The sequence below is a fragment of the Benincasa hispida genome, chromosome 3 (genome assembly GCF_009727055.1).
Source record: "Benincasa hispida cultivar B227 chromosome 3, ASM972705v1, whole genome shotgun sequence".
Classification (NCBI taxonomy): domain Eukaryota; kingdom Viridiplantae; phylum Streptophyta; class Magnoliopsida; order Cucurbitales; family Cucurbitaceae; genus Benincasa; species Benincasa hispida.
In genome coordinates, this window is record NC_052351.1 from 24,116,918 (window position 1) to 24,134,610 (window position 17,693).

General features: G+C 32.4%; 1 protein-coding gene across 1 annotated transcript; it reads right to left on the reverse strand.

Annotated features, from left to right (window-relative positions):
• Positions 1-2,605: 2,605 nt before the first annotated feature.
• On the reverse strand, positions 2,606-3,839 carry LOC120074344 (transcription factor MYB53-like). The gene is made up of 3 exons (XM_039027438.1): positions 3,682-3,839; positions 3,471-3,600; positions 2,606-3,377 (listed from the first exon to the last, which is right to left on the reverse strand). Exons 1-3 carry the CDS (start codon positions 3,812-3,814, stop codon positions 2,606-2,608), a joined length of 1,035 nt encoding a protein of 344 aa, XP_038883366.1. The 5' UTR covers positions 3,815-3,839.
• Between the last annotated feature and the right edge of the window lie 13,854 nt (positions 3,840-17,693).

The following is a 17,693-nucleotide window of genomic DNA, read 5'->3' on the forward strand; positions in this document are numbered from 1 at the left end:
ATATATAACAGTATAAAAGTCAAATGGTAGGCTGGCCACCTCTATGTTCTTTGACTTTTTCCCACTTCCCAATTATTTACTCCACATGAAGAAAAACTAAACAAAAAGACTCCGATTTTTTTTTCTTTTTCTTTTCGTTCTTTTTAAATTTATTTCCACTTTCTTTTTAAAGAATAGTCAATAAGACAATCGAAATTATTGAATTAAAAGTAGTATTTGGTTCTTAGATTGCACTTGAATAACCCTAGATTTTGTTACATAAACATGAGTTTCATCTTAAAATTAATTAATAATAAAAAGAATAATTTATATTTTTAATGTGAAATTCTCAATATATTATCTTTTTAGATTCACCATTCTTAGATTAATTTTTTTTTTAGTTTAAGGGTTGTTTTCAAATATAGGTTAATGACCCAAAATATTTAGAAATATAGTAAAATTTTATTGTCTATATGCGATAGACTACTATATATGTCTATTTGTGTCATGATAAATACATATAGTAGTCTATCGTAGATAAACTATGATATTATTATTTATAAATATTTTCAATAGTTTTATCATTTAAAATAATTTTCCTAAGGTTAATGGGTTTTTATTTCATATTAGAGAAACATAAGTTTCATCTTGAAACTTCAGTTAATTATGAGACGAAGATGGATCTCGATGTTTCTCTAATATGGTATTAGAGCCCATTAAGCCTAAACGGATATGCAGTCTGAAAAAGAAAAGGAAGATTTGACTCAAGGTTGATGAACCTAAAGTGACGTCATATCTTTAAGGAGCATGTTATTGAAATGATGAATACACATCACGTCACAGTATTTGTATAAGATACGTGAGTTACTCATCTTATTACTAATTGGTTTGAGATGTTGTCCATGTTGATCTAATAAATTTAAGAGGATATGTACATGAATTTATATAATGAACCCAGAAAAATTTAAGTCATATCCATAAAACCTTTGATGAACTAGGAATGAACAAATGAGTTGGAGCAATGTGTTGAAAGAGAGGGTTGTTGTTTTCTTTGAGAGGAAAAAATTCCAAAAGTTTCTCATGTTTCCTAACTACATGGGGTCCTCTTTATCATTGCAAATCCTTGTTACGTCAGGGCTTAGAAATTAAAAGCATTGGTCAACTCTCTCAAACAAAACTTCCGACCAAATATTACTAATCATCTTTTATTAATTAAAAAAAAAAAAGGACTCGGGAATTTTCAACCAAGAATTAATTAAAATATAATACAAGGCTGGAAATTGGAGTTTTCATTAACCAGTTCCTCTATCCTTCTTCACGTCTCTCCAATATAACTGGTTTGTTCATTTCCTTTGTCAAAAAGCTCACTCACTCCTTGGAAAAACCAAGTTTCATGCAGGTTATCACATCTTTATTTCCTATTGGTTAATTCTTATGTTTAGAAAATTTTCTTCTCCCTACGACATGAACAATACTTCGTTCACTAGATGTAGAGAATATCTATAGTATATAAAGTAAAAAAAAAAGGATTAATATTAGATAACATAAAGTTCTATCTCAAAACTAATTGATAATGGGAGGAGTAATTCATATGATATTATGAATAATATCATTATGAAGATAAAAATGTAACTTACATGAAACTTGGTATTCCCAAAGAGTGATTGAGCTTTTTGACACAGATTTAAAAAATCCATGAAGATTTAGGGTGGGTTTGGAATACATTTTCAAATATTTAATTTAAAATATAAATCATTTTTTAAAAAAATTGGAGTGTTTGATAGCCATTCTAGATAGTTTTTTCAAGTATAGTTTAATCAACTTTTATAAAAATATTTCAATAAAAATGAGTTTTTTTATAAATATTTTTTTTTCCAAATCAATGGAGCCATAAATTTCCAACTTTTTGCCTAATTAAGTTTTCGTGCATCTTAAATAAGTAACCAAAATCTATTAAACACAATATTATAAATTTAATAAATTATTAGATGCTTGGATTTAAAAAAAATAAAATTAAATGGACCTATTAAAAAAACTCTGAAATTAAAGTACATGAATGAAACAAACACAGCCATTAGAAAAATGGAAAACTACTATGGATTTTAAATAATAAAGGGCAAACAAAGTTCAAGCTACAAGATCAACTACTAAGGATATTTAATATCCGATACCTTAGCAATCAAATATAGTAGCAGCTTAGTCTAGACACAGATGAAAAAAAGTGAGATTTAATAAATTAAAAGAGTAGGTAAGCTGCTGCAGGTTAAGTTTGGTGAATGATTAGTATGGATTAAATACAGATTAATGGGACTTTGAAACTAAGAGACAAAGAACGAAAAAGAAAGTAAATTTCTAGATGATAAAAAAAAATAATTAAAACTTTTTTTCTTTAATCAGAGAAACATGGAGCTCAATTCAAATCTGCAATTTGATGAACTGAAATTCTTTTCCATAGACAAAAAAAAATAATAATAATAATAAAATATACATAATATGAACACATATAGGCTGCGTATATATATATATATATATATGCATGTAAAATAAATCCTAAGGTGTTACCAAGATAGTTAAAAAAAAAACATTAAATATATAATATATCTTTTTTTTTTTTTTTTTAAAGATTTTAAAGCGAAGGAATATCATGAAACAAAGCGTCTTCAAGGAGGAGGTGGTCCGGCCAAATGGAACCAGATGATCCGCCAAAGCTTGAACTGCTACATGCATCTCCATAATTATTGCTGTTTGAAGAAGGTCCGTCATGAATAATATTCATCGGCGGAGCGACGGACGGTGGCGATGGGGCGGTGGAAGAAGAAGACAGTTGCCATGGAGTATTATTAGGATCACAAACTTCATTATTTTGTGAGTACATTTCCTTGGCAATGAACGGCGTCGTTTCGTAAGTATTTGTATTATTTGGAACTACTTCCAAGCTTGGCAAATGGGAAAAGAGGAGGCCCACTGAGTCAGTACCGAGTGGTTGGACAGGATTATTATTAGTTTGAGTCATCATTTGGTTTTCAAAGAGAGGAGAAGAAAGAGAGTTGATTAAATTCATAATTTCAATTTCAGTAGGATTATTATTATTAGTATTATGATTAATGTTGGTTAATGAAGGTGGTTGAAGGAGGTATTGAAGGTATTGACACTTAGCCATTTGAAGAGCTTCTGCTTGTAATCTCAATGCTTGTTCTTCCCATGAAGGATTCTCCATTAGCTCTTTAAGACTAGCCAAGGCTATAATGTGTGGCAAACTTGAAAATATGTCAGTTCGAGGACGGTGGGTCATTGGATCAAAACCCATCTGAATAAGCTTTTTCTTCAAATGGGTATTCCAAAAATTCTTGATTTCATTGTCTGTTCGTCCCGGTAAATGACTTGCAATTGCCGACCACCTTCATTAATACAATACAAAACCAAAAATCATAAATACAATTACATATGTAAATATGTAAATATATAATTAATTTGTAAAAATATAAATTTACTTGTTTCCAAGGACAGAATGGAGATTGAGAATAGTTTGCTCTTCTTCTTGAGAGAATTTTCCTCTCTTTATATCAGGCCTCAAGTAGTTTGTCCACCTCAATCTACAGCTCTTCCCACATCTATTTAACCCTAAAAATCATAACTCAAAAATTTTATTTTCAGATATAGATATCCGTTGAATGTATGAGAGAGAAATTATTCGTTACATACCGGCGAGTTTAGGGAGGGCTCTCCAGCTACCATGGCCATGATTTTTGATATGTTTGATGAGCTTTTGGTCTTCTTCAGGGGTCCAAGGGCCTTTTTTGAGGCCACTTTCATCACAACAAGGGCTCCTTCCCATTTCCTAATTAATTTGCTTCACTCTCTTCTTCTTGATATTAAAGTTTGGTGGCTGAGTTTGCCTCCTCCTTCCCAACCTATTAACCATATCCTTTCTATTTATACACAATACAATCTTTCCTTGTTTTCTCGTTTCCAATTCTTCATCCACGTGGATGGCGGCTTACGTGCTACTTCCCTATTCGCTATTAAAAACTATGCAATTGTTTTGTCTCTCATCTGAAATCTCAATACTACCCTTTGTCTCTTAACTATACTCTTCAATTCTCTTGAGCCTGAGGCTATTTTTGGGGTTTGGTCAATTGATTTATTTATGGAAGTTTTTTTTTTTTTTTTTTTCGGTCCCTTCTTTCTCGGTTTAATTTTTTATTTTATTTTGATTCTTTAAGTTTTAAACTATTAGATTTTTAGTTTTTAAATTTTAAGGCTTCAAAATGTTACAACTTTATTCTTAGAATTGAAGTTTATTTTAGTTTAGACCCTAAGTTTTAGTTCAGACTTTAGGTTTTTAAGATTCATACTTTTAACCTCAATTTTTAATTATTTTTACTAAGTACGATCTTTTAAGTTAATATATTTTAATTAATTTTAAAATTGAACTTTATAATTATTTTAAATTAATTAATATACATTAACATTAAAGACAAAAAGTGGGTGTTTCTTGAAAAATTGAGGTTAAAAGTATAAATCTTGAAATTTATTGACTAAATTGAAATAAAACTCAAATCTCAAGAATAAAATCATAACATTTTGAAATTAAAAGACTAAATTGAAATCAAACTTAAAACTTAAAAGATAAATAGTGTAATATTTTGTAACATACGGATCCAATAGAAACTAGATCCAAAATATAGGCCGTTAAAACATATTTTTTTTATTTAATTAATTTAAGAATATGGTGAGTGGAAGTCAGCATCAGTGGGACAGATGGCACGTCATGATTGGTGGAAGTGGAGGCATTCCCATGCACGCAAACGAGAGGGGGCCAGACATCGTCGTCACCTCCTTTGCATGGCTATACCAAAACTTTTGCCCTTTAAACTTTACGTCAATAATAATATTTCTCCATGGCCCAATTTATGATTTTTTTCCCCATCAAGTTTATATTAAACAGATTTCCACTAAAATTTGGGCATATAGCGTAGCTAAAGAGAGAAAAAAAACAACTAAAAAAGGAAGATTAAATAATTGATTTGAAGTACCTAATAATTATGTGTTTCAAAATGTTGACGACAAAAACGAAGTTAAATTGAACCTCATGTATATGGTATAATGTATTTTAGTATATAGTTGTTTGGTCTCGTACCTCGAGTTCAGAAAGTCTAATAAAGTAGCTAAGCATATTGTGAAATATGGGTCTCCTTGTCATTAAAACTTTGAATATTCTTAATTTCTTGTAAGAATGGGTAAATTCAATGAAGGTAAAAAAGAGAAGAAAACATGCAAAATATATATATATATATTATGAGGTATACATATTATATATTTATATTAATGTACGAGAGCTTTTGTAGATCAGAACTAACTACCATAGATACGCTGTAATTAATAACTACTTTTTTTCTTCTTTTGATTTTATTGGTGCAGATTAAACGCGCTTGCTTATTGCTTTGTGCAGAAAGTTAAAGAGCTAGTTAAACGGCTTGTTGCTTTTTAAAATCAATTACCAACTCAGCAACTAGATAAATTTATATTAGGACTGTTCCAGGTCAACCATCTCTAGAATATTCTTTAACTATACATAGTAATTAGGACTGTTTTCAAATACACTAAAATGAAAAAAAAAAAAAAAAAAAAAATTTATAAATATAGTAAAATTTTACCATTTATTTGCGATAAATTACGATAGATAATAATATTTTCCTATTATTTGTAAATATTTTCAATATTTAAAAGAATTTTTCTATTAATTATCACGTTAAATATTCTTGATATAGTTGGGTGTAAGTAGTTTGCTTTGCCGATAGAAGAAGGGACCATTTCTTCAAATTATTTTATTATATAGTTAAAAAAAGTTATTTTGAAAGGATTTAATTTAATAACTAGATCTAACCAAACACATTTTCTGAGGCTTGATTGCTCAGATTTTATAATTTTGACAAAAAGTTAAATATTTGAATTTTCACTCTTATATATCGTTAAACTAAAAAAAGTTTAACAATGGTCTGTTAACATAAAAAAATTATTGTTCGTGATTTATATTGTAATTTAGTTTAGATTTGAATTCAGGGCCATATTTCTCATTGTGGAAATCTTCTCTGGTCTTTGATCATACAGATCAAAGTTTTTTTACCGTAGATTTCTCATATACTTATCTCTTAATGGAGTATCCCTTTTCTTGAAAAAATAAATTCAAGTTTTTCATTTGATCTATTCTCCATCGAAGTATCCCTCCATTGCTATTACTCTGAATTGGAATATTTTCATGAATTTTTCTCTCCTATGCAATAAAATATAAATTTCTCAAAAAAGATTAGACCACATTACTTCACTTATGGAATTTAATAATGATAATTCGGGGAGAATAAAATAATACTTCTCATTTTCTAATTCATTAATAATTGTACATATATATACACGTGTAGAGTGGTTAATGGGGTGAGCATACAATTCATTAATAATTGTACATATATATACACGTGTACATATATATTCTCTCTCCTCCATGCATATATTCTCTCCCCCTATGCTTCAAAACTATTTCTTCCTCGCTCTCTTTTCTTCTTCTCCCTTCCTCTCTTTTCTCCTTCCGACGATGTGAGTTATAGGCCAGAGACGGATGACGTGAGGCGATCCGGCGATAGGGTGAGCACAGGACGACAAGAACGTCGATTGTAGACTTGGAGTGGACGAACAACAATGACGGATTCAGAGCAAATGAACGGTGACAGCAAACTCGGAGGAAATGAACGGCAACGGTGGACTCAGAGTAGATGAATGGTGGACTCGATTCAACATTTAGTTTTATTTTTTCATATTTTTTTTATATATACTATGATATATATATACTTTTTTAGCTTTTGTAGGAAATTTAATATATACTGTGGTATATGTATTCATTTATTTGATATAAATGATAGTGTTTTTTTTATTTCGACTTCATGTATTATGATATATATACCGCGATGTAAATGAAATTTATGAAGGTTTATATATTGTGGTATATTTCATATATTGGTTAACTGTAATTTATGTCAAACATTGAGTCAATCTCTAATTTATAAACTGTAGTATATTTTATATATTAGTTATAATATTTTCAAATACTTAACAAAATGTTCTAAGGTATTTAAAATAACCACGAATCCGTAAAAAAATGGTATATTTCAAATACTTAACAAGAGCGTAGCTCAATTGGCATAGTGCTTGTACTATCAACCTCAAGGTTTGAGGTTCAATTCCCTCACCCCACACTTTAATTACAATACATTTTCAAATAATAATAATAATAATAAATTAGCTTCGAAAATAGGAAAAAATATATAAATATAGGATTTTCTTTAGGCTTTTTACGTAGAAACCTCTGGCTAACAAACTAACCACTTAAGAAACATAAATAGCAAATAAAAAATTAACTAATACTCCTTCTCAAGTTGGGTTGTAAACATCTATAATTCCAACTTGGATAATAATTGATAAAAATGAATAACACCTAGTGGCTTCGTAAACATATCAGCCAATTGAAATTGACTCCAAACCGACAATAGCTTGAGAAAGCCATCTGCTACTCGATCCCAAACGAAATGGTAGTCCAACATTATGTGTTTCGCCCGTTCATGAAAAGTAGGATTAGTGGCTATATGGATAGTTGTTTGATTGCCACAAAACAATAAAGCTGGAGCTTGAACCTTAATTCTCAAATCTGTGAGTAGAGAGGAAAGTCATACTAATTCACAAGATGTCAATGTCAATACTCTGTATTCTGCTTTGGTGGAAGATCGTGAAACTATACTTTGTTTCTTATACTTTTAAAAACTAAAGAATCACTCAAGAATACACAATAACCGGTCGTAGAATGATGTTTCTAAGCATGAGGCCCAATCAGAATCTGCAAATGCTTTCAACTGAAATTCTTTATGGGTTTAAACAAAATACCCTAACTTGGTACAACCTTCAAATATCGTAGTAAATAATGTGCAACAGCTAAATGAGCTTTACAAGGCTAGAAATAGACTGACTAAGCTTATTAACAACAAATCTTATATCTGGCCTTGAAATGTTTAAGTAAAGCAATCGCTCAATCATCGCCTATAAAAAGCCGGGTCTGTAAGTAATTCTTCTTAGACGATTGTAATTTAATAAATGGATCCATAGGCGTATTTTCGGTTTTAGCTACTAACAAGCCTGCATCTTCCAAAAGTTGTAAAGTATAATGATGTTGAGAAACAACAATGTCATTAGTATATTGTGCTAACTCAAGCCCAAGAAAATACTTGAGTGCACCAAATCTTTCAATTTAAACTAATTATTTAATAAGAGCATCAAACGGTTAATAAGCTCTATGTTTGCACCCATGATGATGATATCATCAATATACACCAAAAGAGCTATGAAATCATTCCTATGTCCTCTCACGAAAAGTGAATAATCAGCTTTAGATTGTTCAAAACCAATAGAAATCAAAGTATCTGAAAATTTGGTGAACCTTTGATGAGAAGCTTACTTGAATCCATAAATAGACTTGTTCAAATGACAAACCAAATGCTCCACCTTAAGCGAAACACATTGTAGTGTATATCCAAGAGATAAATCCACATAGACTTCTTCAAATAATTCAACATGGAGAAATGCATTGTTAAGATCTAGTTGAACAAGATGCCAATTTTTGGAAACAATGATTGTAAGAAGAATGCGAACGATGACAAGTTTAGCCATAGGCGAGAAAGTTTCTAGAAAATCTAGTCCCTCCTGTTGAGTATATCATTTTGTCACTAACCGTGCCTTGTAACGCTGAATGGACCCATCAGCATGATGTTTCACTTTGTAGACACATTTACAACCAATGCTATGTTTATTACTTGGTAAAGGAACAATCGTCCAAGTATTGTTGTTTTCCATTGTTTCAAGTTCTAATTTCATAACTTCTTTCCAATGAGCATAAGGCAAGGCTTGATGGTCGATTGTGGTTCATAATGAGAAGAAACCTGCAAGGAAAAGGTTCTAAAGGAAGAGGACAAATGGTGATAAGAAACATAATTGTGTAGAGGGTAACAAGTAGATAAATTGGATGGTGATGAATGATTAAGGAGATTGCAATGGTAATCTTGAAGATAGGATGACATTTTATAGATTTGGAGGATTTACATGGTACTAACGTGGGAGTAGAAGGAGGGATAGGAGACAAGGAAGAGGAAGTTTGAGATGGGGTAAAGGATGAAGAGAAAGATGTGGAAATAGAAGGTAGAAGTAATTGGTCTGGAGAATTAGGAAATGATGAAGTTATGGCAGTGGAAGAAATTTTTGAATTATGGATAGGAGTTTCAGTGGGAAAAGAACTATCAAGTGTATTTTCTAGAGTGGAAATATTATGTAAAGTAGATAGAGAAGTGTCTTATAGAAGGTTTTCTGATGTAGATTTTTCTGGTGTAAAATTTATAGGTGAAGAATTTTCAGGTGGTAAAGGTTATGGCATATTAAAGGCATATGGTTTGGGTAAGACAAAATTAGGGAAATGGTCAGTTTGCTCACTGGTAGATGCTTGTGTAAAAAACGAAAATATATTCTTGTGGAAAACAATATCCCGAGAGACAAAGAATTTTTGTTTGTCTATATCGAACAACTTAAGAGCCTTCATACCAGGAGGATAACCAACAAAAACAATTGGAACAACTTAGAGAGAACTTAGTTCGTTGTGTAGGCAAAGTTGAAGCATAACATAAGCATCCAAAAACACATAGCAAAGAATAATTAAGAGCTATCCCATTGAACAATTCATAAGGATTTTTCCATTTCAAAATGGGTGAAGGAGTTCTATTAATCAAGTGGACAATAGTCAAAATGCATTCAGACCAAAGATTCAATGGAACTCGAAATTGAAAAAATAAAGCATGTGCCACATTTAAGATATATTGATGTTTCCATTTCAACGACTGAATTTTGTTTAGGTCTACTCACATAAGAAAACTAATGTATAACCCTTATACTACAGAAAAATTCATCAAATGGAAATTTTGGGGCATTATTAGATCAAAAGGTTTTAATCACAATATTATATTGTATTTTTACAAGCTTAAAAAATTGAGGAATGGTGTTAAGAATATAGGACTTCCTTCTTAACATGAAGACCCATGTATTACTATGATCATCAATATTAGTGAGGAAAAAACAGTATCCAGCAAGAGAAGTAGTAGCAAAAGGACCCTACAAATCAACATGAATAAGATCAAACATTTTAGCAGAATGATTATTATTCAAAATGAAGACAAACGTTTCTGCTTAGCTAAAGGACAAATCTCACATGGTAGAGAATCTGAACAAGAAGAATCAATTCTCAAAACATCATTCAAAGCAATAAGATGAGAAAAGGAAGGATGTCCAAGCCTGGAATACAACAAAGAAGTTAAATGATTGGAGACAACATTAGCTTGAATTGAATCTGACAAATAATCAACAGCAATCGGGACATTGGTAAGAATATATACCCTCTCATGAACACTACCCTTGCCAATCATCTTCGAAGTGGACCTTTCCTGAATGATATAACCATCACTAGAGAACTCCACAAAAATATTTTTATCCATGGTTAACGCGCTGATTGAAAGGAGATTATATTTGAACTCGGAAACTAAAAGAGAATACTTTTTAGCAGTAAAGTTCCACAAAGTAGTATACTTCCGGCATATAGACGAGTATTTGTTTATTATCAGGCAACACAATAGTAGGTAGATATAGGCTCTAAGGTACTAAATGCAGCTTGAGAACAACAAATGTGAGTGGAGGCATCAGAATCAACAATCCACTCAGAAAGATTTCCAGCATTGGTTTTAGAGCAAGTACATGCTATTTAGGAAGTGGATTCCGTGTCAGCCTTAGTTAGAGCAAGCTTCGATTTGAGGAGATTTAGAATGTCTTGAAGTAGATTAGAATTTGTCTCTGTTTTTGGAGAAGAATCAAAGACTGCTGCTGCTATATTCCCTTGAGAATGTTGGTTATTATTTTATTGTGTCCCATTGAAAGAACATTGATTAGAGCGTTGACAATCGCTAAGAGGATACTCATGCATCTTATAGAATTTATCAACTGTATGTTCTGGAATTCCACAATGGGAGCAAATAGCACAATTTCCTCTTTGTCGATTTTGATTATTTGAAGTTTTTCTTGTATTACTTGTATTTCCAACAACTAGGGCTATGGCAGAAGGAGTCAAATAACACCAGATTTTTTTCTTCTTCCTGAATAATTAGAGCAAAAGCTTTACTCATAGGTGGAGGAGGATCCATCAACAAAATTTGAGACTGAGCATGGCCAAAATTGTCGTTCAGTCCCATTAGAAAACTCATTAGGTATTCAAATTGAACAAACATTTTTATTGATTTATTTCCTCCATAATTGCAGCATTCACAAGTACAACTTGGTCGGTAAGGGGTGTACTCATCCCAAATACCTTTTAATTTCAAAAAATAGGTTGCAACAATGCTCTTGTTTGAGTGTACTTAAATTTCTTCTTCAATGAAAGATTCATGGTCCATTTATTTTATGAAATATTTCTTTCAAATCCAACCATATTTCATAAGCAGAATAAAAAAAACATGATGCTCGAAGAAATATCTTTCAATACCGAGTTGAGGATCCAAGCAATTACCATATGATTATTCCTGATCTAGAGAAGGGGCAGATCTCTGGTTAGTTCAGTCAAAGTTCCGTCAATAAGTCTAAGCTTATTGCGGATTGAAAGAGCAAAAAGAATTGTTCTAATCCAGGTTACATAGTTGTCATCTGTGAGCAATTCTGATACAAGGACTAAATTAGATGTGTCACTATGATGAAGATAATATGCTCTCTGAGTATTTTCATGCTACAATTGTTTCTTTTGCACTTCTTGATTTTTTTTCCCATAGAATCCATCGAAGCGATTATGTAAAAAAGAAGACGAAACACTGAAGTTGTGAAAGAAGAAGATGAAACGTACGTGGAAGAATAGGGTTAAAATCGCTCTGATACCAGAATAATGGTAATTTAGGGAGAATAAAATAATACTTCTCATTTTCTAATTCATTAATAATTGATATATATATACACGTGTATGTAGAGAAAAGGGATTGTGATTGAATAGAGTAAAATCGAAACTAAAGTAGATTGAACATAATAATAATGAAGAAGAAAAAATGAGGGAATAACACACAGTGATTTTATGTGGAAAACCCTTAAACAAATTAGGGTAAAAACCACGGGCAAGGATAGAAGAATTCTACTATATGAAAATAGGAGTTTCTTATAGAGCAACACGAAGCTCTCTTACAAAAAGAAACTCTTTCTATTTTATCTCATCCATTTGTTGGAGATTTTGGAATGTTTTGGCAACCATGGGTCTTCACCTATTTATAGCCCAAAGAAACTTGGTCATCAAGAAAATCCAATGACTCCAAATTGTTCTTGATAAATGTGAATGATCCATTGGCTCCAATTGTCATAGAGAGATGTGAAATATCTAATGACCATGAATTTATCTTGGACAACGTGTAAGATCCAATGGCCAAAAATTGTCTCCAAAAAACTTCTTAATAAGCTTCTTGAAAAATTTTTATAATTATTCAACAATCTCCCACTTGGAGATTTCATTGATAATTAATCACATCTTTACACCATTCTTTCTACCTTGCCATTTTCATATTGCTTATGTTTCTGCTAAGCCATTTGAGGATCGACACCAAATGAACTTTTCAGTATTGATTGCCTTTTTCAAATAATCTGCCAGGTTTTCTTTTCTTATTTTATTTTATTTTTTTTTTTAATGAATTTTATGCATATCCATTATTCCTTCCTCCATTTTTTCACGAACGAAGTGGTACTACACTCAAATATGTTTGGACTTAACATGGAAAGTTGAATTCTTTGCAAGATATAAGACGCTCTGATTGTCACAAAATAGAGAAATTTTCTCGTGTTCATGTACGAGTTCCTCCTATAGCATTTTTAACCATACCGCTTCTTTACTAGCTTATGTAGCTACAATACATTTTGCTTATGTTGTTGCATAACCACAACTGACTATAGTTTGGAAACCCAGCTTACAGCTCCATTAGCAAGAGTGAACATATATCCGGTGGTGGATTTACTTTTATCAAGATCATTTGCATAATTTGAGTCAACATATTCGTTAACAGTAAAGTGAGATCCTCCATAACACAAAGCAACATCTATGGACCCTTTAATGCATCTAAGGATCCTTTTAATAGCATTCCAATGCTCTTGACCAAGATTCACCATATACCGACTAACAACTCCCACTGAATGTGCAATGTCTGGTCTGGTGCAAATCATGGCGAACATTAAACTTTCCACTATTGATGCATATGGTACTTAAGACATCTCCATCCTCTCTGCTTCATTGCTAGGGCTCATACTAGAGGATATCTTGAAATTAACAAGAAGAAGAGGGGTAAAAATTGACTTACAATCTTGCATGAGGATACATTTTTCAGATAAATTTTCTATGACAGCCAAATCTTCCTATTATTTCTGTCTCGGTGAATTTGCATCCCCAAAATCTTGTTTGTTGTCCTAAGTCCTTCATTTCAAATTCCCTAGCCAACCGAGCCTTTAATTCTTCATTACGATCTTTGGTAGGGCCTGCTACCAACATGTCGTCAACATACAACAACAAGACAATTAAGTCTTTTTCTCCAAACTTCTTAAAATATGCACAAGGGTCTACATTAAGTCTGTTGTATCGAAGGCTCAGAATGAAGGAATCAAATCTCTTATACCAACACCTCAGCGCTTGTTTGAGACCATACAGAGATTTGTTTAACCTGCAAACCAAATTCTCTTTTCCTTTTACTTCAAAACCTTCTGGTTGGAGCATATAGATTTCTTCTTCAAGATATTCATGAAGAAACATTGTTTTAACATTTAACTGCTCCAAGACTATTCTAACCATAGTAACTCGAACTACTAGAGAAAAAATTTCATTGAAGTCAATACCTTCTTTCTGAGCGTATCCCTTTACCACCAATATTGCACAATACCACTCCACTTGGTCATCATTGTTGTGCTTTTTCTTATACACCCACTTGTTACCAATGGGCTTTCTCCCTTGTGGTAGCGTTACGAGTTCCCAAGTCTTATTCTTATGAAGAGCTTCTATTTCTTCTTGCATTGTTGTCATCCACTAAGCAGCATCTGAACTTGTCATTGCCTCTTTGAGAGTTAATGGCTCTCCATCCTCGGATAAAAGATAATATGCAACATTGCTCTCCATAATATACTCAAATTTCCAACCTGGTGGTTTTGTTATTCAACCAAATCAACGAATCTCTGGTACTTGTGACTCAATTGGTTCTTGGATCTCGTCCACTAATTTAGCTTCAGAAAAGTCCTCGATAGATTCTTTCTTCACATGTATTGTCGTAGACTCTGAGCTTTCGTTTACAGTGCTATCATTTGCTACTTATTTCTTATCTTCCATAAAAGTCACATCCCTGCTGATGATAATCTTGTGGGCAGTGGGATCCCACAAACGATACCCCTTCATACCATCAGTGTACCCCAAGAATAAACATTTCTTGAATTTTGGATCCAACTTTGTAGTTTCTTGGGCATTGTACATCACGTACACCGAACTTCCAAATATATGGAGATTTGAATAATCAGCCGGCTTGTCAGTCCACATCTGCATTGGTTTCTTGAACTCAATTACAGTTGATGGAGCATGATTCACTACATAACAGATAGTATTGACTGCTTCCACCTAGAAAGTTTTCTCTAAGCCTGTAGCTCCCAACATTGCTCTTATTCTCTCTAACAAGATTCTATTCATCCATTCTGCCACTCCATTTTGTTAGGGAGTATAAGTAGTAGTGAATTACCTTTTGATGCTTTCTTGATTGCAAAACTCCATAAACCTGTTGCTTGTATATTCTCCACTATTATCTGCCCGTAAACATTTAATCTTCTTACCAGATTGAAGTTCCACTCGTACTTTGAATACTTTGAAGATTGAAAACACATCTGACTTCTTCTTAATGGGATACACCAACACCTTCTAGAGTAATCATTTATAAAGGACACAAGGTACCTTGCTCCTTCTAGAGATGTAACTAGTGCTTGCTATACATCAGAATGAATCAATTCTAAGATCACTTTACTTCTAGAATTTGATGTGTTGAACTTTAATATATGTTGTTGACTTGTAACACAATATTCACAGAAGGGTAGAGATACCTTACTGAGCCCCGCGAGTAGATTCTGCTTTGTAAGAGCTTTTAATCCTTGTTCAGACATGTGCCCAAGTTTCTGATGCCACATCATTGAAAGATTTTCATTTGGACTACTTGAAGCAACTGATACTTCTCCTTCTTGCAAAGTTTCTCCCTCTAACATGTACCAGTTTGCATCCACCTTTCTTCCCTCCATAAGTACTAGCGCATCTTGAATCATCTTCATGATTCCCTTCTCAACTACAACCTTGCAATCAAGGTCATCATGTTGACTTAGTGAGAGCAAGTTCTTTTTCAGGCCTTCTACATGTCACACTTGTTGAATTGTGGGAATTGGATTATCATGGAACTTCAATTTCATAGTTCCAATACCGATAATCTTCAAGGCATGATCATTACGCTGAAGACAGATCCTCCAAAGGTAGGTTCATAATGATAGAACCATTCTCGAGAAGAGATCATGTGATAAGTGGCTTTTACATCAAAGAACCATACATTAGCCATTATTTTTCTGCCTTTCTAAGTTGTCACTACTTCACAAGACAATGCACCACTTTCATTTAAGGTGCTTGCTACATTTCCCTGAGGATTAGAATCTTTCTTGCTTATATTCCAACATTCCTTCTTCAGATGTCCCTTCTTTCCACAATTGTAGCACTTCATATTCTTTTTACTTCATGATTTTGACCTTACTTGATTTTTGCTCCCACTTGAGTCACGTTCCGTTGATTTGCTTCTTGTCATGGCCAAGGCTTCTGCTTGCTGTGAACTTACCAACTTATCTTCTTTCTTCTTGCGTCGATTTTCCTTTTTCAAGATAGCAGCTGCAATATCATCAAAGTTTAGTTAGTCGGTGAGAACATTATTTTTCAGATTGATGACAAGTTGATCATACGAATCAGGAAAACTTTGAAGTAGAAGTTAAGCACATACATTTGGCTCTATTTTATAACCCAACGATGTAATTTGAGAAAAATAGAGTATTCAACATGTTCATGTGCTCTGTCATTAATGTGGATTCTGACATTCGAAGAGTATATAACTTCTTCTGAAGGAAAGTCTTGTGAAATGATTTGGCCTCTTACAATTTTGTGAGATGGTCCCAAATCTCCTTTACAATTTTCTTCTCCTCAATGCTTAACAATACATTATTAACTAATCCTAGATGAATGTTTAACATAGCATTCTCGTTCATCTCGTCATTTGTTATCATCTGTGATCTCTACCAGCTTCTTGCCGATGGCTGCAAGACAATTATCTTTTCTCAAGAAAGCCTTCATGTTCAACTTCCACAACGAGAAATTAGTTCCGTTGAACTTCTCAATGTTGAACTTTCCTGCCATTACTTCTATCACGAAATATAAGCAATCATCGATCGTGCCTTTTAATTTGGGTGAAAATATCTTACTTATTTTCTGATGTAGAAGATCCATCTATTAGTGGCAACCACAGAGCAAACGATAAGTAGATATTAACATATAAAATTAAACTAGGCTCTGATACCACTTGTAGAGAAAAGGGACTGTGATCGAATATAATAAAATTGAAACTTAGGTTCTGATAAACCGGGAAAAATTGAAACTAAGAATAGGGATCTTTGACGAATGGGATCAAGAATAATTAATTAGTTTATTATTTCGACACAAGAACAAGAAAAGGAATTTTTCTGGTATCGAATACTAGGAAGATGAATAATTCCTTCTAGAATCCTTTGTTCCCTTCATTTTTTTTTTCTATTCTCCATTTACTTATCTTATTTTTTATATCTAATCTATTTTTCGTTTTGATTCTATTAGAAAAAAAATAGATACATTCAATGACATTTCAATCTGGCACCAGTGACATAATAATACCGCTCCTATTTGTATTGTAAAAAACAACGAAATAAAGAAGAGGTAAAATAGTCTTCCTCACAATATCCATACTATGACTAGTAATGCGGTACAAGTCATTCCGGAAATACGGTAGAAAAAGAATATAAACAAAAACAAGGCAAAATTTTTTCATAATTTTTTGATCATACATAATTAAATTATAGAATTGCCAACAAGAATTTGGTTTTTTTTTACGAACTTGATGTTGATAAATCCGCAGATTTAGAAATTCATTTCGGACAATTGAACCTTCTCAAGAGAATAATAATAATGAAGAAGAAGAAAGGAGGGAATAACACACAATGATTTTACGTGGAAAACCCCTAAACAAATTAGGGTAAAAAACCACGGGCAACGATAGGAGAATTCCACTATATGAAAATAGAAGTTACGAACTTTCTTTCTTATAGAGGAACACTAAAACTCTCTTATAAGAAGAAACTCTCTCTATTTTATCTCACTCATTTGTTGGAGATTTTGGGATGGTTTGGCAACCATGGGTAATACGTCTTGAAACGAGCTATGTTCGTAATGTTAATTCCCCCAATTTTATCTTAATTGCTTGCTTAAAATGTTTATTTTATAGGTAAAATTCAATCTCGACACTTTTAGAGTCATCACGAGAAAT